This window comes from Mobula birostris, chromosome 1, assembly GCF_030028105.1.
Source record: "Mobula birostris isolate sMobBir1 chromosome 1, sMobBir1.hap1, whole genome shotgun sequence".
Lineage (NCBI taxonomy): Eukaryota > Metazoa > Chordata > Chondrichthyes > Myliobatiformes > Myliobatidae > Mobula > Mobula birostris.
This window is the reverse complement of record NC_092370.1, coordinates 62526505-62549621: the sequence shown is the minus strand read 5'-3', so window position 1 is coordinate 62549621 and position 23117 is coordinate 62526505. Positions and strand designations below refer to the sequence as shown.

At 40.3% G+C, this 23117-nt stretch overlaps 1 protein-coding gene across 2 annotated transcripts; it reads right to left on the bottom strand.

Moving 5' to 3' along the window:
• Nucleotides 1–1973: 1973 nt before the first annotated feature.
• Nucleotides 1974–22914, bottom strand: LOC140196577 (myosin regulatory light chain 2, smooth muscle minor isoform). Of its 2 annotated transcripts, none has more exons than XM_072256031.1 (4): nucleotides 22829–22914; nucleotides 8857–9058; nucleotides 8236–8397; nucleotides 1974–2907 (listed from the first exon to the last, which is right to left on the bottom strand). In XM_072256031.1, the coding sequence occupies exons 2-4, from the start codon at nucleotides 9038–9040 to the stop codon at nucleotides 2735–2737; spliced, it is 519 nt and encodes a 172-aa protein (XP_072112132.1). In that variant the 5' UTR covers nucleotides 9041–9058; nucleotides 22829–22914; the 3' UTR covers nucleotides 1974–2734. The 2 variants fall into 2 exon arrangements, with proteins under 2 accessions (XP_072112132.1, XP_072112124.1); XM_072256023.1 differs by having other exon boundaries at nucleotides 22801–22911.
• Nucleotides 22915–23117: the final 203 nt, after the last annotated feature.

The following is a 23117-nucleotide window of genomic DNA, read 5'->3' as shown; positions in this document are numbered from 1 at the left end:
GGGATCCCACCAACCACCAAGCAGATATTTCCCTTCCTCCACTTTCTGCTTTCCATAGGGATCCATATGTGACTCTCTTGCCCATTCATCCTTCCTCACTGACCTCCCTCCCAGCACTTGTCCTTGTGAACAGAACAAGTGCTACACATGCCCCTACACCTCCTCCCTCACCACCATTCAGGGCCCTAAACAGTCCTAGGTGAGGCGACATCTTCATCCGTGAGTCTGTTGGGGTTATATACTGTGTTCGGTGCTCCTAGTGTGGCTGCCTGTATATCAGTGAGACCCAACATAGACTGGGAGACCACTTCACCGAGTACCTACACTCCATGTGCCAGAAAACCAGGATTTCGAAGCAGCCAGCCATTTTAATTCCACTTCCTATTCCAAAATGTAGGTCCATACTCAAGTTGGAGGAGCCACACCTATATTCCATCTGGGTATCCCCCAACCTGAAGGCATGAACATCAATTTCTTGAACTTCCGGTAAGGCCCCTCCCCCATTCTCCCCTCATCTCCTTACCTGCCCATCACTTTCCTCTTGTGCTCCTCTTTCTTCCATGGCTTTCTGTCCTCTCCTATCAAATCCCCTATTCTCCAGCCCTGTTATCTCTTCCACCTATCAACTTCCTAGCTCTTTACTTCACCCCTTTGCCTTCCCAGTTTCATCTATCACCTAGTGTTTCTTCCTCCCCTCCGCCACCTTTTTTTCCCCCTCCAGTCCTGATGAAGGGTTCTCAGCCTGAAATGTTGATTGTACTCTTTTCCATCGATGCTGCCTGGCCTGCTGAGTTCCTTCAGCATTTTGGATTTCCAGCATCTGCAGATTTTCTTGTCAATGATGTTTTTTTTTGCCTTCTTGCACAACATGCAGTTTGGAGAGTTTTTAAGTGGTACTGTTTCCAAGCCGAGATAAGTTTGGAAATTGTATGTGAAGGGATAACCAACTACTTTTGCACTGCAGTGTGTAAATTGTAAATTATGAAAAAGGTACACTTGCCCCATTTCATTGTCCGGTGACAAAGCTTACTCTATACATAACCCCAGAGCTTTAAACGAGCAGCCCTGCTATTTTTTGTAACACAATTTTAATATTTATTTCACTTTAAACTCCATCCTGTACTAGGGAAGTCAAACAAGTTTAATGTGATCATAACATTTTGTAAGTCAAAGACAAAACATTTAACTCTTCAGACTGAGGTTTACACAAAATTACTCAACTTTGCATTGTTTCCAAGGCCAAAACTATGATCTAATTAATAATCCATTAGTGGGCTTCAGAGATATATTCGTAAACTTTATGAAGCACGCTTGGAGGATGTGGTATAATGGCCTGATTCTGCATTATACTCTCGAGCATGCCACATTTCTGCTGAACATACAAGTAAAAAAATCTACAATGCCCATTTACACATTTGTAGGTAGCATGAAATATAGATAGAACCTGCCACTGCTAACTGATAAGTACCATACATCCTTCCTGATAAACCATTGGGTTGATTTTAATGAAAATACAAGAATAAATTTAGGAATTAATTCAGGAATTTTTTAAGCTGCTGAATCAGTGTTAAAACAGTATTGCCATGGAACAAAGTCAACTCATCAATTTTGTTTCAGTCATGTTTTAAGTACAGTACTGAGAAATCAGTCCCAATTCTTTCAAATTATTTTCCAAGTACCTCTCCAATTCCTTTTTGAGACCCAGGTTTAAATAGTCAGTTCTAAAATCTTACCTACTGTGCAAACACTGATGGTTTTGCTTTATAGGTGCATGCTGTCCAAATCAATTGAGACGTTTATCAAGTCTTAGCTGTGATCAAACAAATTGCACGATTTAAGAATCTGATTGAGAAATGAATGCTTGGAAAAAGCATGATCACACCAAATCATACCTAATTGTATCTGGATAGTATTTTATTGAAGGATGATTCTAATCTTTAACAGCTATACTATTTAAATAATTTAAACACACATTTAGTGCATTTTTCTCTTTTATTTTCAAGTCATATTTGACAAGGACATAAATCTGAACAGGAAGTACAATCAAAAATAAGGCAAAACAATTCTACACCAACCAGCATCACACAGGACACTTGGTGCTACTTAAGATACAACAGAAAAAAAACGGAATAAAATCTGAACATTAAATTGAAGTTTTGTCCTTTGGATAAATTTTTCATAATACCAAGATATAGATCCACTCTAAGCTTTACAGCAATCAAGTATTGCAAAATACCAGACTGATTAGATGACTTTTCAGCAAATTTAGCTTCAAGAGGAGCCATCTAAACTAAACAAGACAACATACTGAAACTTGCATACTGAGTGCTCTCACCATTATATCATGATCTCCAATACAAAAAGCTGCTTTTTTCGGACATAATCTTAAATTAATCTAAGAGTAGTTTTCTTTTTGAACTGAACTACTTTGATCAGATTATACTGAGTGTGGGTACATTTTCCCTTCCTATTGTACTGCAAACCACACTAAGATGACAATTTTAAAAGATTTTAAGTTAAAAAAAAGTTTCAGAAAAGGCATTTCATTTATGATCCACTTCTATACTTTGTTCCCTGCCACTTATCTTGCACTTACTCCAAACATGTGCAAAGTGTGCCAACATGACTGGAAAAATATAAATATGAGAAAAGCAGTATTTTGGAAGGCATGCAATATAATCCAATAGATGTAAATTTTGCTAAGTAAAAGAATGAATAGGAGCTTTTGATTTCTTTAGTCATCTTTGTCTTTAGCACCATGTTTCAGTATACGGGTAAACTCAATATAGTTGAAGTTGCTCTTGCTGTCAATTGGTGCTTCTCGGAAAAGTTCATCAACTTCCTCATCAGTAAATCGATCTCCCATTGTTGTCAGCAGATCTCTCAGGTAGTCTTCCTGGATATAACCTGTAAAAATATTTGCAGCAATAAAAAGCAAATTAGTTTTTCAACAGAACATCATTAGCATAACTTGCAAAATGCCTTCATACATGCTCATACGTTTTTAACCTCAGAGACAACACTAAGCACCCTAAGAGTCAGCTTCTTCAAACAAAAAATATTCAAGCCATTCACATTGCTTCTAGGAGCACAGTACAAAAACAACATTTACAAAGTATGGGTACAGGAAATGTTACCCATTTCCTTATTCAGATATTTGACAAAGGAGGGGTGGGTAAAATAACATTTTCCAGAAAATTATGAACAGAAATCCACAAATAAATCTAAAATTTATTTCAATATCCTTACCTTCTCCCAATTATTACACACAATTTCTACCAAGGCCAGATCCTCCATGAACAGCAGTGTGACTTTTCTAAAATTTGGCTCTGATGTTTGAACGTTCTCCCCATTTATATAATAATGTCTGCACGATTGTTCCTTTCAACAAAATGCATCATACATTTCTTGACACTGTACTCCATCTGCTACTTTTTGCCAATTATTCTGCTGCAATCACATTGCTTCCTCAGCACTACCTACCCCTCCATCCATCTTTGTATCCTCTGCTCAAAGCCAGCAGTTCCATTATCCAAACCATTAACAATGTGAGAAGTAGAGGAATCAGTATTGGGACCGGAGGAACACCACTAGTCACTGGCAGCCAACCAGAAAAAGTTCCTTTTATTCCCACTCACTGCTCCCTGCCTGTCAGCCATTTCTCTATCCATGCCAGTATCTTTCCTGTAGCACCATAGGATTTTATCTTGTTAAACAGCCTCATGTGGCACCTTATCAAATGCCTTCTGAAAAACCAAGTGAGTGACACACACTGCCTCTCCTTCGTCCACTCAGCTTGTCGCTTCCTGTCAGGCAAGATTTCACCTTCACAGAAACCATGCTGACTGACTTATTTTATCATTAGTTTCCAAGTACCCTGAAACCTCACCCTTAATAATCGTCTCCAACAACTTCCCAACCACTGGTCAGGCTAACTGGCCTACAATTTCCTTTCTTTTGTCTTCCTTCCTTCTTAAAGAGCGAAGTGACATTTGCAATCCAATTCTGAGACCATGGCAGAATCAAATGATTCTTGAAAGATCATGACCAATGCATCAGTAATCTCTTTAGCAACCTCTCTCAGGACCCTAGGATGTAGCCCATCTAGTCTAGATGAACTTATCCACCTTAAAGTCCTTTGAGACTGCCTAGCACTTTTTCCTTTGTAATAGCAATGGCATTCACTCCTGCTCCCTGACACCCACAGACCTCTGACACACTGCTTGTCTTCTACAGTGAAGACTGATGCACTGCACACATTTAGTATTTCTGCCATTTCTTTGTCCCCCATGTGACAAGAATACACAATAGATTAAGATGTTAGCTGTCCTGTGTGATCAGCAGTTGGTCTGCCACCTGTCTTCAGGAGAGAGAGAGAGAGAGATAGATAAGGGAAACAATGGAGCAGCATTTGGAGATGTGTAATGAAGGGACAGGAGAGAGAATAACAGAAGGAGAGAGCTGTCTAGAACGGCCCCCCCTTTGAACCCTGAACTGTTTCAAGTGATGGACAGGCGATTCCCCAGCAGGGGGATAAAAAGGGACAGGTTCGCTAAGGCAGGACAGATTTGGTAAGTGCATTTAACTGTCATGTGATGGAAAAGTATAGTGATTATACTCACATTTATACGGATGGTGTGAAGGAACCTGAAACAGGAGTGACAGGGTTTGGGGTGGTAATACCAGGAAAAGAAATTGGAATCAGCAGAAGAACATCTAATAAGTTAGGGGTGTTTACAGTGGAGATGCTGGCAGTGTTGGTTGCGTTGCAATTGGTGCAGAAAGCCAGACAAGCCAAAGCACTGATATGTTCAGATTCATCCTCAGTTCTAGCAAGTTTAAGGTCTTTTCACACAAACAGTCAGCAAGATGTACTTTATGAAGTCCTTCAGTTAGTTACAAGAATTGCAAATCAGGGAGGTCAGGTAAAATTTCTATGGGTTCCAGCACATGTGGGGTGAAGGGGAATGAGAGGGTGGATGAGTTGGCAAAGAGGGCGTTAAAGAAAGAAAATGTGGAAATGCACATTAGCATCAGTAAAGCAGAGGTTAAGTGTGTAATCTGGGAAAAAGTCAACCGAATGTGGCAAGAAAGATGGGACAGGGAGGGGAAAGGGAGGCATTTATATCAAATACAAAAGAGTGCTGCAGTTACTAGGGTAGGTAATGGAAACAGAAGAGAGGAAATTGTGTGGACTAGGTTAAAGCTGGGGCATTGTGCATTAACCAAAACATTGAAAATGGTAGGGAAACACCAGACAGGATTGTGAGAGGAATGTCAGGAAGAGGAATCAGTAGAACATGTAGTTCTGAGTTGCAGGAAGTATGGGATACAGAGAGAGATGATGAGAAATAAATTAAGGGAGTTGAGGATGCAGGAATTCACATTAAAAGGGTTGCTGGGCATGGGTGAGAAGAGCACAAGTCCGGGTATTTTTAGCGTTTTTAAGGGGTACAGGGTTTTTTTTAATAGAATATGACGAATAAACAGGAATAGGATACTAAGATGGTCAAAGATGGGAGGGTGAAGTGTAGGTTTGTGTGTGTGTGTGTGTGTGTGTGTGTGTGTGTGTGCGTGTGCGCGCGCGATTGAGTGAAGGGATTTAGAATGTATGTCTAGTGCACATTCTGGAACAGGGGTGGTGGTAATGCACCATTAAGCTGGATGCCAACCGCCGTAAAAGAAGATACAGACAGACAGAAGGCAGGACACACACGACACCCGAGGTAACGAGACCCTGGAAGCGGTGCGCCTCTCACAAGTCGGTGGGAAGCTTTTGGACGGCTGATCGCGGGATCAAGCCATAAACGCACAGGGTGGAAGGCACGATCGGCAGGAACCTGGTGTGTGTTCACACTTGCCTGGGTGCCAGGTTCAGCGCAGGGAAACGATCGTATCTGGAAATGGAGGGGTCATGGTCGGTGACCTCAGATGACATCACAAAGGACTCGCCCGACAGCTGACTGCGAAGGTCTGTGTGTGGAAGCTGTGTTGAATATTCATTCGTTTTGCTCTCTCTCCTCCCCCCCACTGTCCATTGCCATGGCAACGATTACTGCGAACTAAATTGAACTGGACTTTGTGTCACTTTGAAACTGGTCATTTACCCCTAGACAACGATAGAGCTTGATTAATCTTGTTATCTTAATTCTGTGTACATGTGTGTTTATCATTGCTGAGCTGTTGCATTCATTATCCTTTTGATTAGAGTACTGTGTTGCTTGTTTCTTTAATAAAACTTTCTTAGTTCTAGTAATCCAGACTCCAACTGAGTGATCCATTTCTGCTGGTTTGGCAACCCAGTTACGGGGTACGTAACACCCATTACTACCTCACCCGCATCATTTTCCAGCAGACCAACATCAACTCTCACCTCCTCTTTACACTTCATGTAACCGGAAAAGAAATTTAGTATCTTGCTTTATATTATCAGCTTGTTTACCGTCATTTCAGCTTTTCCCTTCTTATAGCTGTTTAGTTGACTTGTTGGATTTTAAAAGCTTCCCAATCATCCAATTTCCCACTCACTTTTGCTATCTTATATGCCCTTTCCTTGGCTTTTATGCAGTCCTTAACCACACGGTTGTCTAACCCCTGCCATTTGAGAACTACTTCTGTGGGACATGCATATCCTGCACCTTGTGAACTATTCGCAGAAACTTCAGCCATCTCTGCTCTGCTGTCACCCCCGCCAGTCTCCTCCTCCAGTTCACTTGGCAGGCTCCTCCCTCATGCCTCTCCCTCTGAAATTGCAGTACGAATTCAATCACATTATGATCAATGCCTCCCAAGGGTTCCTTTACATTGAGCTCCCTCACAAGATCCAGGTTATAACACAACACTCAATCCAAGATGGCCATTCCCCTAGTAGGCTCAAGCACAAGCTGCTCTAAAAAGCCATCTTGTAGGTATTCACAAATTTCCTCTTGTGATCTGACACCAACCTGATTTTCCCAATTCCCTTGCATATTGAAGTCCCTCGTTACAACTGTGACATTACCTATTGCATGCCTTTTCCAGCTCCCTGTGCAATCTCAACCCCTCATCTTGCCTACTGTTTGGAGGCCTATGATTCCCATAATGGTTTTTAAACCCTTGCAGTTTAACTCCACCCACAAAGATTCAATATTCTCTGACCTTGTTAACTCTTTCTAAAGACATAATTCCATCTCCTACCAAGAGAGCCACACCATCACCTGTGCCTTCCTGCCTGTCTTTTTGATACAAAGTATATCCTATGATGTTAAGCTCACAACTATGGCCTTCTTTCAGCCTTGACTCAGTAATGTCCACACTGTCATACCAACCATTCTCTAATTGTACCACAAGTTTGTCCACCTTATACCGAATGCTATGTGCATTTAAATACGGTACCTTCAGTCCTGCATTCTTCATCCTTTTGAATTTTGCTTCTGTGGAACAAATTTTTTGCTGTCTGCATCTAATCATTGGTTTGTCCTTCCTAACTTTCATGTTACACCCATCATCTACTTGTAAACCTGCGGGCACATCCTCATGCAATATTGGTTCCCATCCTCATGCAATATTGGTTTAAACCACTCCCAACAACTCTAGTAAATGTCCTACACTAATATTGCATTCCCCCCACCCCCCCGCCCCAGCTGCTGGATTCAAGTGCAACCTGTCCCTTTTGTACAGGTCACATCTACCCCAGAAATAGATCCAATTATCCAGAAATCTGAATCCCTACCCTCTGCTCCAATTCTTCAGCCACTCAACATATGGACTTATTTTCAAGGGCTCTTTATCTTCTGTTCTCTATATTTATTATTAATTTTCTCATTTGTATTTGCACACCTTGCTATCCTTCGCACATTAGCTGTCCATCCTGTTGGGTGTAATCTTTCTTTGATTCTATTGTGTTTCTTGGATTTAATGTGCATGCCCACAAGAAAATGAATGTCAGGGTTGTATTTGGTGACATACACATACTTCGATAATAAATTTATTTTGAACTTTGAAGTGCTTCAAAAAATTCAACCCTCAAAATGGGTGTCAGGAAACCTGCCTTAGGGGAACACATGCAAAACAACGTGCTCCTAGAATAGTTCATCCCAGATGTACTGGGAATTATGTAGGGATCTGGGTTTCTGACATCTCCCATGTCTACTTCAAACGGATGCACCGTGGTAACTTGCAACTGTGAAGGCACAGGAACAATTCTGCCAGTCATGAAGGGCAAGGCAGCAGTGCCTCAAAGGTTTTCCTAATTACCTGTTCCTTCTTCATCAAAGCAGGCAAAAGCATTTCTGATTACATCTTCAGGATCTGTTCCATTGAGTTTTTCACCAAACATTGTCAAAAACATGGTGAAATTGATGGGCCCCGGGGCTTCATTCATCATTGCTTCTAGGTACTCATCAGTTGGGTTCTTCCCTGCAAAGGATTTATATATTGAGTTGTACTTGTCATACAAGCAGTACATTCATAATGATAAATTAATGGAAATCACAATGTGTCAGAGGAATAAATTCAGACTGCACAGAGCATTCAAGCATTGGAAAATATTATTTGGCAAAGAGACCAGGTTTTCTTTTCAATTCTTCAAATGGAATTATAACACAACACAGAATCTTCCAATTGGCCCATATCAGTTTGCTACTGGAAATATTAAACTTGGGCTCTCTGCATTTAATGTTTAGGGCACTAGCAGGATGCAACATTTTCACAAAAAAGAGGAAATAAAGAACATTACAAAACAAGAGATGTGAACCAATTCTTGCTAAGGAACGAAGCAACCAAGTTGGCAACCAATCAGATACAATTTTAAAATGAGCGAACAATTATTCAGTTATCTTGAGGCAAAATAATTACAAAGGATAATGTTAAAATTACCAAGAGAAGCCAACATGTCATGTAAATCCTCTTTATCAATAAAGCCATCACGATTCTGATCAATCATGTTGAAAGCCTCCTTGAATTCTTGAATCTGCGACTGATCAAACATAGCAAATACATTGGAAGTTGCGCGCTGAGGGCGCTTCTTGGTGGTCTTTCCCTTGGCTTTTTTGCTTGACATGGTGACCGTGTATCGTATCTAGGGAGAGAAACAGATGAGATTATACAATTCTGAAGATGAACGACAAACCTCTCAAAAAATATAAAATAGGCACCAGATTTCAAACAGATGGATTCTTTCAGAACTAGATTTATTGATAGTATTTTTCAGTTTAACACTGGATTCAGTTAATATACAGTGAGAAATCCTCTAAACGTATTTCTAGCCTATATGCAGTGATGTGGAGGGAAACATGACATTTAATCAGCCATCAGCAAGGTGGCTTTAAATAGTGGAGTTGAAAGATGCTGCAGACTCCAAAAACAAAACAGCTTGGTGGTAATATAAGGCCACCTTAGTTCTGTGATGCAGATCCAGATACTTGAATGATGAGCTACTCTCAAGATTTTATAGCCTATAAGCTATTCCAATGCTCTTGACAGTAAATAGGGAAGCATTAAAATAACACATTGCCTGATGTTTAACTACTGTTGTTACATAGACAGGACTAACTTGCTTTGAAGGAGAGTCCCAAAGATTGCAAAAAGGATACTTAAATAGTTTCCCATGCTTTGCCTGTCTAAAGCTGATAAAATTAAATTAATTGTGATGGAGCAGATAGATTCTTTATCGACCACAAAGGAAATTAGTGTCACAGTAGCATTACAAATGCACAGATGTACAAATATTAGAATAAAAAGTTACTTCAAACAGTTTAACAGGAGGGGCGCATCACCTCCCAGGCTACAAGTTGCACCATTATAGAGCCTACTGGCCAAGGGTAAGAATGACCTCATATAGTGCTCTTTGGAGCAATGCAATTGTCTCAGTCTATTACTAACAATGCACCTTTGTTTGGCCAAGATGGCATGCAAAGGGTGAGAAACACTGTCCAGAATTGCCAGGATTTTCCATGGGATTCTTTGTTCTACCACAGCCTCCAGGGTGTCCAGTTTGACTCCTATAACAGAGCTAGCCTTTCTGACCAGTTTGAGCCTGTTGGCATCACGCGTATTGATGCTATTGCCCCAGCTCACCAGTGCACAGAAGATTATACTGGCAACAACAGACTGGTAGAACATGTGAAGAAGAGGCCTGCATATGCCAAAGGACCTGTCTCCTCAGGAAGCAGAGTCGACTCTGGCCCTTCTTGTAAACAGTCTCTGTGTTGGAGTTTTACTCAAGTCTGTCATCCAGGTGCACCCCCAGATAATTGTAGGTTCTCATCAATAATAACAGGGAGCAATGCAGGATTAGTCTTCCTAAAGTCCATCACCATCTTACTGATGTTGAGCTGCAGGTAATTTAGCTTGCACTATTTGACAAAGTCCTTCAGGGCCCTGTATTCATCCTTCTGTCCTCCCTTTTATACACCGAACTATTGCTGAGTCATCAGAGAGTTTCTGCAGATGACATGACTCAGTGTTGTATCTAGAGTCCAAGGTAAACAGGAAGGGAGCCAATACAGTCTCCCGTGCTGCTTACAGCCATGTTTGACATACAGCTCTGAAGCTGCACAAACTGTGGTCTGCCAGTCAGGTAGTCCATTATCCAGGATACAAAAGAAGTGCCAACCAGCACTGAACAGAGCTTTCTCCCAGCAATGAGGGTTGTATCGTACTGAAGGCATTTGAGAAATCAAAGAACATTATCCTCAGTGCTGCCCTGCTAATCTAAATGGGAATAGGTTCTGTTCAGCAGGCAGATGCTTAGAAGCAGCATCCATCAAGCTAGCACTTGATTCAGTTTTAGGCTGCATACAAGTATTAAAGTTGGACCACAATTGCTTAGTGATACATCACACATGCAGCTATTTTATTACATGCTGTATGTGGTTAAGCTGTTGGAAAATTTATCTACCCTAAATGTTGCTTCAGAAACAGCAAAAAAGTGGCAGAAAAAATCCAACTCTAACTACTGCAAGTAGCAAAGCAGTATTAAACTTGCTTTTAAGTCTGCTTTTCATGTTAAGTGTGTTTCTGGAACTGTTAGAGCCTGTGATTTACAGTTTAGAGATCCACTGACTGATCCAGTGCTTTGCTGTTTCTGAGAATATTCCGGGAAGTGAGCGTGGGCTCCAACCCTTAAGACATTGAGGTGAAGAAACTTCAAGACAGAGCATGAGCTGATGTTCAGCTTCATTTGGCTGATTAAGGCATCCATTATTCACAGTTTAAAGCTTCAAGGAAGATTAAAATGTCGAGGCGAGTGCGGAACGTGAGCAAGAATTCAGCGCTACCCATTTTTTGATCACTGATGAAATCCCTCTACTGCCAGAGTAGGAGTTAGGCCTCTGTGTTTGTACAGCGACTTTCTCTTTCGATGATGTTGGAGGACGTTATGGAGGTTCTGAGGTTCTTTATTTACAGATTTGGACTATGGACTTTTTCAGTCCAACGGTTTCTATATTGTGTGATTTCACCCATCCTTTCTCATTTTTCTGTGCAGGGTGAGGGAATTGGGGGGGGGGGGGGGTCAATGATCACGTTGCCTTAGTTCTTGTGTGTGAGGGGATGGGGTTGCTGTTTCTCTTTGAACTGACTTCAATGTTTTACTTTATTTTGAGGCTATCTGGAGAAGGCAAATCTCAAGAGTTGTAAACAGCATACAATGAATCTTTGATACCCACCCAAATCTCCTTCCCACAAATCTAATGAAAAGTTCTGGGAAACTACCTACTTAATTCAGGGGACCCTATGACAAAAAGAAAATATGCCAGGGCAGATTTCAAACCACACTTGCTTTTACACAGGACAAGAATACCATGCTTAGTGATAACCCAAAAACACTAAAATAAAATGACTTCAGAAGTAATTCAGTTGTGACCGTGAATGACAAGGCAACATGTTGATATATTATCAAAATGTTAATATATTATCAAGAATTTTAATACTACAGAGAAGGACATTTGGTAACATTAAATTGCAGTTTAGCTTTAGGTGAATTTACAGAGTACTAAAAAAAGTAACTGATACCTTTAGTGCCAGTTCTAGCACACAAAATCCTGGAGGAACTCAGCTGGTCAGGCAGCATCAATGGATGAACAATGTTTAAGACTGAGACCCTTAATCAGGACTGGAAAGAAAGAGAATATGGCCAGTGTAAAAGGTGGAGAGAAGGGGTGGAGCAAGAGCTGCTGGGTGATAGGTGGATCAAACTGAGGGGGATGATATGCAGGTGAATGAGGGCAAGAATGAGAATGATGTACTTCCATTTTTCCTCTGCACAATTTCGAATAATGCTCAAATATACTCATGAAAACAGATTACTGCATAACAGATTAAAGCACAAGAATAAAATAGCTTTTGAAGACCTTGGCGATGATTCCTCAAACATTACGCCTTGTAGCTAGTTGCATCATTAACAAAAAGATGTTTTAAATAATTGGATACTGAACAAGTTTGCAACAACTTTCTTTAAGATTAAGAGAAAGAACTGTATTCACAATTGAATCTTTCATATCTTCAAGTGGTCCCAGAGTTTTATAGTCCAATATTTCAAACATCAATTTGAATACATTTATCAGAAAATGGGGCTAATAATTTAGTTTTAATTAATAGGCAGATACTGGCTAGACTAGGAAGAATACACTGTATTGAAGGTCTTACTGCAATATTTCTGTCTCAGGGAGGAACAGATAGCTTGGTATAACTGAGCTACTGGGCATTCAGGGCATGAATGATACCAATGCAATGAATTGAAATTTTAGAGCATGCATTCAAATTAGATATGTGATCTTAAAAAAACTGACCTACTTTAGCTGATTTTCTAGATCAAGCCTAAAAGGATGCACACACTCAGCTTCTTCACGGTAAGATTCACAATAGCAGAAAAACTGAAACTAGTCCAATCAATTAAATCTGTATTTTAATTGTACTACTTTCCATTAGTTTAATGATTATGCCTTTTAAGTGCCTTACATTCCAGGGAACACACAAAATGCTGGAGGAACTCAGCAGGCCAAGAAGCATCTATGGAAAAGAGAACAGTTGACGTTTTGGGCCGAGGGTCTCAATGCAAAATATCAACTATACTGATTTCCATGGATGCTGCCCAGCCTGCTGAGGTCCTCCAGCATTTTGTGTGTGTTGCTTGGATTTCCAGCATCTGCAAATTTTCTAATGTTTGTGATTAGACTGCATTCCAGGGAAAGTTATTTTCAGAATACAGATAGGAAACAGAATATGCAATACAAACCAAACTAAATAAATTCAAGACACTGAATTTAGCAACTGACACAGGTAAATGAAATCAGAAGTTGACTTCATTCATTTCTAGAGGACTACAACATAAAAGCAAAGACATAATACTGAGACAAGACATTGGTCAGACTGCATTTGGAGTACTGTGAGCAGATTTGGGCCCTATATCTGAGAAAGAATATGCTGGCATTGGAAAGGGTCCAGAGAAAGTTTACAAGTATGACTAACCTCAGGAATAAAAAAAGTTCTTGATGGCTCCAGGCTTGTACTTGCTAGAGTTTAGTGACAGCTATATTTTACTAGAAGTTGAGAAGACGTACTATGTCACTAAAGCCTTGCAAATTTCTACAGGTGTACTATGGAGCACATTCTAACTGGCTGCATCACTGTTGGAGGAGCCACTGCAAATGATCAGAGAAAGCTGCAGAAAGTTGTTAACTCAGCCAGCACTCACCTCTCCAGTATAGAGTACACCTTCAAAAAGCAATGATTCAAGAAGGCAGCATCTATCATTAAGGACCCCCATAGTATGCCCTCTTCTCATTGCTCCCATGAAGGTAGTGGTACAGGAGCCTGAAGACACAGTCAACATTTCAGTTTCTTCTCTTCCCCCCGCTGCCCCAAATCAGACTTCTGAATGGATAATGAACCCATGAACACTACCTCACTACATTTTTTGTTCTCCTTTTGCACTACTTAATTTATATATTTATTGTAAGTTATAGTTTTTTTAAAATTATGTATTACTGCCACAAAAACAAATTTCACAACATATGTCAGCAATACTAAACCTGATTCTGAGAAGAGTAACTTGGGGAATCTAATTGAAACCTAGTGAATATTGAAATCCTTAGAAAGGATGAGCAGAGGATTTTTTTTTATATATATTTTAGAGATACATGTAACAGGTCCTTCTGGCCCCATCAGCCCCCCAAAAAGCAACTCACCAATTTAATTCCAGCCTAATCACAGAACAATTTATAATGACAACAGACTAAGTGCTACGTCTTTGGACTGTGGGAGGAAAACAGAGCAGCCAGAGGAAGAATATACAAACTTTCTTACAGAGGATGACAGAACTGAAGTCCGATGCCACGAGCTGTAATAGCATCATACTAACTACTATGCTACGTGACATCCTCATGGAATTTTCCATGAGTGTGAGAATCCAAGAACAGAGGGCACAGCCTCAATAGATGACCCTTTAGAGGAGAGATGGGGAGGAATTTCTTTGGAGAGATGGTGATGGCATTCATTGCTGGACAGCTGTAGGGGCAAAGTTATTGGGTAGATATAAAGCAGAGGTTGATAGGTTCTGGACTGAGGATAAAAATGTTTACAGGGAGAAGGCGAGAATAATCTTGAGGGGAAAACTATATCAGCCATGATCAAATGGCAGAGTAAATTTGATTAGCGGAACAGCCTAATTCTGTTGTTATGTCTATTAGTAAATTTTCACCTTGCTTTTTAACAATTGTGTTGTCTTAGTTGATATATGATCTCAAAATGGAATACGAAATTGTTGTATTCCTAACTTGTTAGCCAGCTATCCTAAAAGACAAACAAGTCAGAAATACTTGCATAATTGCAAAAAGCATGTCACATCATAGCTCACCAATGGAACATTTGTTAAGTTTGACAGATTTCCCAGAGATCAATCATTTGTCATGTCTCAAGGACAAAGGAGGGGGAAAAGCAAACATGTGACACTACATATTTATGAAGTTTCTTGATCTTCACTGATATGAATTGACCTTAATCCTACAAGAAAATATTTCAGTGATGGTTCATGTTCTTGGAAGACAGTGCAATGACTCATTGATATCAGAATAGACTCCAAGCTTGTGTGTTTGAGCAGGCAAGCAATGCTCTTAATCAAAATGTATCCCTCAGCCAAAGGGAAATTAATCATTGGATATTATCAGATTTGGCCACAGAAACTTCCAAAAAAGGAGTGGCTGACTGGCACTACATGCAACCTCTTTTTTTCCACTCTCCTTACAACATCTTTCCATAAAAAAAATACTGAATTAGAATTTTGGTCCAAATTAGATCATTTATTTTCGTTAATTTTCCCTATTAAATACAATTTTCACTGCAGTTGTATCATCTCCATTAAAAAAAAATCTGTTCTTTGGGTCTGTGTTAGAACTTAACCAGTGTGAGGCATTATTAGACTGAGAGACTTGGGCAATGACAATCGTAAATAGGCCAAGAACTAATTTTGTAACCATTTTAACAGTGGAGAAAACACAAATGCTAGGAGACAAAAATGAGGATTCAGAATCAATGGATCACGTATTTCCATTCAGATGGCAAAAGCATACATGCAAGCCTAGGAAGTCTCAGCAATACTGGGTGGGGGTGTGTGCACCTGCGCAGTGACAGCAGCAGTATGGCAGTGGACGTCAGATTAGATGGCAACCTCTATGACATCAGGAGGCTCCACACAACCACCAAACTCTGTAGCTGCAGTATGCAGACAACTGCGCTCTTGTGGTCCATACTCCGGAGGACCTTCAGACTGCCCTTGTTGTGGTGGTGAGAGCGTACAGCAGGATGGGGCTGACTGTCAATACCACTGAGACAGAATTGGTTTGCCAATGGATAACCAGTGTCCCACCCACTCTTACCTGCCTTCACTGTTGGTGATGAAAAGCTGTCAGTAGTGCCATCTTTTGAATATCTGGGAAGCATTCTCTATGAGCATAACGGCATTGACGACGACATCCAGAGCAGCATTAAACAGGCATCAGCTGCCTCTGGGAGACTTCCGCGTAGAGTCTTTCAGAACAGGAGCCTTCGTCCCTCCACAAAGGTCGTCGTATGCCAAACGGTCTGTGTCATCACCCTCCTTTATAGCTGTGAAGCTTGGGTAATCTACAGCGCATCCTGAGAATTACCTGGTGTGAGCGGGTGCCTCAAACTGAAATACTTGTAAAGACTAGCTGCAGGAGTATTGAGGCCATGATCACCCAGTGTCAGCTGCAGTGGCTGGGGCACCTGATGCCCCCATGTTGACTACCCTGCAGTATTACAGGTGTCACCCGTTTTTCCAACATTCGCTTTACAAAACCTCGCTGTAACAAAAGACCTACATTAGTTACCTGCTTTCGCCAACAGAAGGTGTTTTCAAACTGTTACAAAAAAAAGGCAGCCAAGCTCCTCCCCTGGAACTGCATTCTAGCTGGCACTGCTTAAACGTGTGCCTGTGAGCACCTGTGCTTTATGTGGATTTATTTTGAGCATCTGTTAGCAAGATGAGTTCTAAGGTATCGGAAAAGCCTAAAAGAGCTCGTAAGGGTGTTACACTTAGTGTAAAACTAGACATAATTAAGCGTTTTGATCGTGATGAACGAAGTAAGGACAACCTGAGTTTGACTTGTGGAAGTTGACGAAGATGATATTGAAGAGATTTTGGCATCCCAAGACCAAGAACTGACAGATGAAGAGTTGATGCAATTGGAAGAGGAAAACAATCGAAACTGAATGCAGTAGCGAACGGACCGAAAGTGAAGTCGTCCAGGAACTGAACGTAAAGCAACTGCGCGAGATTTTTGCTGCAACTGACAATGATTGCAGAAAAATATGGCTTTAATTTTGAAAGAGTACGTAGGTTTAGGGCATATTTGCAGGATGGTTTGAGTGCTTACAAAGAACTGTATGATAGAAAAATGCACGAGGTTAAGCAGTAAAGCATACTGTCGTTTTTCAAGCCTTCCACATCAACCATAGCAGACGACGAACATCGACCTCCGACATCGAGGCAGGCAGACATAGAAGACGACCTGCCTGCCTTGATGGAAACAGACGACGATGAGATGACACTCCAGAGTCCCACCACCCCAACCTCCGACGACTCAGCTTAACACACCACCAGTGTGCTCGCTGTCTTCCCGATTCCGTTAAGTGATACTACACTGTACATACGTTATTTCTACTTTATATAGGCTGTGTATTTTTATGTGTTATTTGGTATGATTTGGCAGCTTCATAGCAAAGGTTACTGGAGAGAGTGCTTCTGTCAAGAGCGCTTGCGTGAGATTTTCGCTACGGTGGACAGTGCAATGATTGCAGAAAAGTATTTCTACTTAATTTTGGCTGTGTATTTATCATATCACTCCTGCTTTTACCATATGTTAATGTTTTAGGTTTTGTGTGTTATTTGGCATGATTTGGTAGGTTATTTTTTGGGTCTGCGAATGCTCAGATTTTCCCCATATAAATAAATGGTAATTGCTTCTTCACTTTCTGACATTCCAGCTTACGAACCGTTTCATAGAAACACTCTACCTTTGGATGGCGAGGGAAACCTGATACGGCCAGCTACATCATGGTCGACGCTCAGCTGGAGGGCCGAAGAAGTGCTATAAGGATCAGATGAAGAATGCTTTAAGGAAGTGCAAGATCAGACCCGAGGCCCTGGAGGATGTTGCTGCCGACTGTACCACTTGGCGACAGCTGTGTAGGGACGGGGTTCGTATTCTGGAGATGGAAAGAACAACCAGGAGACAGCAGGAGAGAGCCAGGAGAAATGCAGCCATGGTTGCCACCACTACCACATATACATGTCCCACCTGCAATAGAGCTTGCGGGTCCAGGACAGTACTGTAGAGTCAAAGATCTCACCGTTAAAGGAGTGAATGTCGGCATCGGATCTCAATGGACAACCGAAGGGGTGGGGGTGTGTGCATGTCAGAGCCCTCACCTGCCTTTAACCATTATTCACATTTGAAAGAGCACAATATCAAGGAACCTGAAGCATCATTGTATGGATGTTCAGCAAAGCAAACAGGTCAAGTTTTATGGGATGCTATCCTGTTCTGATGGCTCTTCGTACAGGCCACTGTAGCATGGCGATTAACACAACTATTACAGCGCGGGGCGACCCAAAGTTCAATTTCAACATTCTCTATATGCCCCCTCCGTAGAATGGATAGGTTTCCTCCAGGTGCTCTGGTTTTCTCCCACAGTCCAAACATTTACCAACTAGGTTAACTGGTGATTGTAACCTGGCTTGTAATCTAATTAATCTGGTTTGTCACGGGTTGCTGGTATGGCTCAAAGGGCTGCGCTGTGTCATTAAATCAATAAAATATGTTTGGCTTATTCACAACTCGAATATGAATGTTAACCTAAAAGATCCAGGTTCAGCTAACAACTGCAGATACCAATCAGAACACTACACCAGGCAATGAACAAGTATTAGCTCACCACTTCACCTTATCCTTGAACACCACCTCTGAACTCTTTTTGACATGTGGCAATGAACAGAATCTATGAATGGTGTGATGAGCCATGTTGACCTATCACGGCTATATTGAAATGGAACACTCACCAGTTGTCGGGATGTAGTCAGATTTAATGGTGAATCTAACTGCAGCCATCTGGTTGATCTGCACCCCACTAAAATGAACTTTGATATCAGAACAATTTGGCTGCTGAAGTAACCCATTAAGTCTATTACCATTGCTTCTCCAACCTCTGCTGAAGTATTAAAAGCAACACTTTCACATTCAAGGCCTCATTGCTTTAACTTGGACAATAACAGTATTTCTACATTAAGTACAAATTCTGAATATGTAGCTGCTATCACGTGAAACCACTATCATAAGGATTCCAAAATTTCAATACCATAGCCCATCTCCATCTTTTAGGTAAACTAAGATCAACCAAAGCTCCCATTCTAGAAAACAAAAACTTGACAAGTGCCCAAGAAATGTTCTTAATATCTTCAGTGAATAATTTTCCAAAAATGTTTCTGATTAGCTCATAGTCTCATACAATACTAGCAGTCTCAAATGATCAGGCACGTTGAACTCTTTTAGAATTTAAGGTCCAACCAAGGCAATTCACCCACTTTCTGGCCAATGTTACGCCCTTTTAACAAAGCCTCTATTTAAAAATTCTCATAGATATTACAATATTTGTTGCTTCATAAATTCTTATTATTAGGCAATATCATACTCTGCAGCCTTTAAACCAACTGCTCCATAATTGGCAGTCAATCAAAACAAATTGCATTACTAAGCCCTACCATCAATTTTGAAGACCTCTCCTGGTTTGAAGATTCACAACTGTGCCTTCTAGAAATTAGAAAAGTTGCAAACTGGACTATGGTTATGTACATCTGTAGGAAATAGCAAGAGTGAAGAAATTTAACACCACCATTTCAGAGGTATCTATGGTAACTGCACAAGTACATGCCTTTACATATTTGGTATTTGGAAAGGGTACTAGTCTCAACAAAAAGCTACATCACATGATGTATTTAACTACAAAGCTCAATTGCTTTGTGTAATCCATGCTGTCCTTTAATGAAAGTGCACAGAACATTTGCAGTAGGCTTGCATTTGTGCATCTTTTGCGAAGAAACCTCCCAAAATGCTTTAGCCAAAACTAATTTTAACTGCTATCACTCTGTTGTAATAAAACAATGCCATGGTCACATGTCCAAAAGACTCCCACAAGCAGCAGTGACAGTGATTAATTAGATCATTTCATTGAGTTGGAGGAATATAAATTCACCTTTAAATCAGGGGGAGGTCCATTACATTTGAAATATTCCTTGAATCCCTTTATTCACTTAATAGTATGCAGAGTGCAACATGCCAGACAGTGCAGCATTCTCAGACAAGACTTGTGCTATCAAGTTTCCAAAGCAATACTTCAACTTGCAGTATGTTGCAAACGATGGGAAAGATTTTAGAATAAATTTGCCATATTAAATTTTCAGAAGCTGCTACATCTTCCAAAGCTACTTTGTTCTCCAAAGTTGATATAGTGTGCAACTACTTCTGGGCATTCTAAAGAGCAATGTAGCTAATGCAGTCACTGAAACATTGTTGACAGCTTTTCTTTTTGTTCCTATTTATGGCTGAAAAGGTTTAACCAAGGACGAACAACTGCAAATTTCCAGTATTAAAAATTAAATTCCTTACTGATTTGTAAAAGGTCAAAGGACCAAGAGCATCCCTTAACTTCAGTTACAGCTTAAGTTTGAATACAAGAATCACTTTCCAAAACAAGTGCTGGGCTATGACTCATTTTTTTAAAAACAGAGACAGGCTTCAGCATGTACTGTGCAAAGAAAGACTGAACATTGTGCTCATAAGATTCATGCTTAACTCCTTCAAGAACAGAACCCATTACCGACCTTTATAAATATTCACATTTTAATGAAAAACTGCTCAAAGAAAATTTACAGTATGTCTTTGCACAAGGGAGGGGTGGACATAGTCAATTATGCAGTAAAATCATTCACCTTTTTGCATGTCTGAGAAGTTCAATCTTGTCACCCACATTTACAAACCCCAAGTTAAGTCACTTCAACCCATTCACCAAGAACTTCCTCTCAATTCAATTTAAAGACAATACAGAGCATTAAAACAATGAATTTAAGATGAACATTTATGAAAACACTGGTCAAGCTCCAACCAGCATAGTGTTTAATTCTGACTGAGACATTGGAAGGCTATCAACACAACAAAAGGTCCACAAGCGATTCACAAGAATGAATCCTAGTAAGAAGAGACTTTAATTACAAGGGTAGATTAATTAGAAGGTCAAGGGGAAATTTGATGGCAGTGTATAAATCAAGATGTCAGGGCAAGTGGGTGGTGGGAAGCTGTTTTATTTGGCAGAAGGGTTGAAGATGAGAGAGCAGAGATATAAAAGAACAACTTAACAGTAGGTTCTAGGGCAGAAAAGCTCACATGCATGTACATCTGAACTCCTGCATATTTCAACGTCTACACCAAAGTTGACTGTCTTTATAAGCCTGTAAGTGCATTCCAGGTAACTGAGTGATACTATTCACAATTCACTCAAATGATGAAAATATGAATCCAAAGTTTGATCTTTTTATAACCTTTTGTTCCTCACAAACTAATTCTGGTTTAGTTAACTCAATAAAACTCACATTCAAATTCAGAACAAACTGGCATGAGATCTCAACTTCAATCTAAAGCAGCAATACCAGTCATGCTGCCAACTATTTTCGCCCTTGTTTGTTAAAACAATAATTTTGCTCTTTCCGCAAAGCATTGCATTTCTCTTCAGGAATGTACTCAGCAGCCTAGCCAGTTACCAGTGCATCTCCTTCTATAGCTATTTCAAACACTGCACTCATTACTCACCAAATCTTTCCTGGAAAATCAGCCATTTTAACTGTTCAAGGCTCTCTCAAAAAAATCATTACATCTCTTCCAGAACAGTAACAGCAGTACCTTCAGGAGCACCAGAACCATAGATGCTCATCCTCTTTCAGCCTACAGAATAGTCTGAAGTAATTACTAAACCTTAGCAATATTAATAGTTTGAAGAATAAACTGATTCTTTCAGGTTCAACGGTGGGCATATTTCCAAGTCTAGTTAAAACTATTTTCAAAAGAAAACACCAACTTATATTAGTTTTTGCATGTAATTGATCACAATGTCAATATCAGAACTTAGCCTTAAAAAAAAGACACAATCTGTCAGATAGGAAGACCAAGTTCTCTTTTCTTCAAGGCACTGAATTTTGAGCACATCGTAAAAGAAGCCCAAACCATCCTCTGGTATTTTACTCTTTACAATACTTTTTCCTTTGACTTGAGTTATTGCAGCCTGTAATCAAAGGTCAAAACACCTCCTAAGCCCACCCAACTCAGCACAGAACAAAATATGGGACTACTTTGTGAACTTCAGTACTTGTTTATTAACTGATGGCAAAGTTAATGCAAGTTGAAAAACATAAGCGGCAATGATTCTACAACGTACTACTTAACCACTCACCACCTGCAGATTTAGAAGCAGAAAGTGAGCTACACCATTTTCTCAAAAGCAGATTCTCAGGATTTGCAGAAACTTAAAACGTAACGAAATGACAATTTTCTGAAGGTTATAACAAGTCACTGAAATCTAAGCAGGTGCAAACTGTAAAAAAAACAGGAATTAAGTGTCTTCTGTGGAAAAGTGTGGCAGATCCCTGATCGATTACATGCAGAAAAAATAAGTTTAGTACAAGTTGTTTTCTTTTTGCAAATATTTTTAAATAAAGTTGGAATTTTGACTACCAATGAACTAAAAGAATCAGTTAATTCAAACTTAACGATGCTAAGGCTTAGTAGTTGTTTCCTGCCATATATGAATATCACACCAACTTTTTCTATCAAAACGTACCACTTCTCAATAGTACTTACAACCTTTAACCATTCTCATCTACCTTGTTTGTAAAAGAGGTGTACTAACAAATTGCATGCACCCTAACAGTGAAAACAACGCTTTAAGATAAAAATCAACATCTTCAAATTATTAGTAAATCGTCCATTAGCACTACAACAGTCTGCAGATGCTGCCGGACCTAAGTAACATCTTTTTTTTTCCAGAATGCAGTGTTTAGTTTTGGAAGCAGTTTATCATTACTCATGGCCTTAATCACAGACTAGAGCCGAAGCCAGGAACCGATGGGCGGCGGCCGACACAGCCGCCGCTTTCCCCAAACTCTGTCCTCCGAGCTCAGACTCGCTTCGACCGCGAGGATTACAACTGCTATTTCTCAAACGCCTGGGATGGGGATTAAAGGATGAATTCCCTTACCCAAGCTCACGAAGAACAAACACTCTACCTCCTGCAGCCGATCAGCGCCGCCGCCCCACTTCCCCGATAACACAGAACCGGGACCAACCGCCGGAAATGCCTTCAGCTGCTTCCGGTATTTACTGGAGGGGGATATCACTTCGACTCACCACTGTTATTTCACTTTGCAGTACGTAAGCCGTTTTATATTGAGGAATAAGGGCTGAAGCATATACTTTAATACTCTGATTTAACAATTCCCCATTATGGCTGCTGTTTTTTTCCCCTTTAACAAACAACAGCGGTTCTATCTTTACCCTGGTGGACCTAAATGGTAC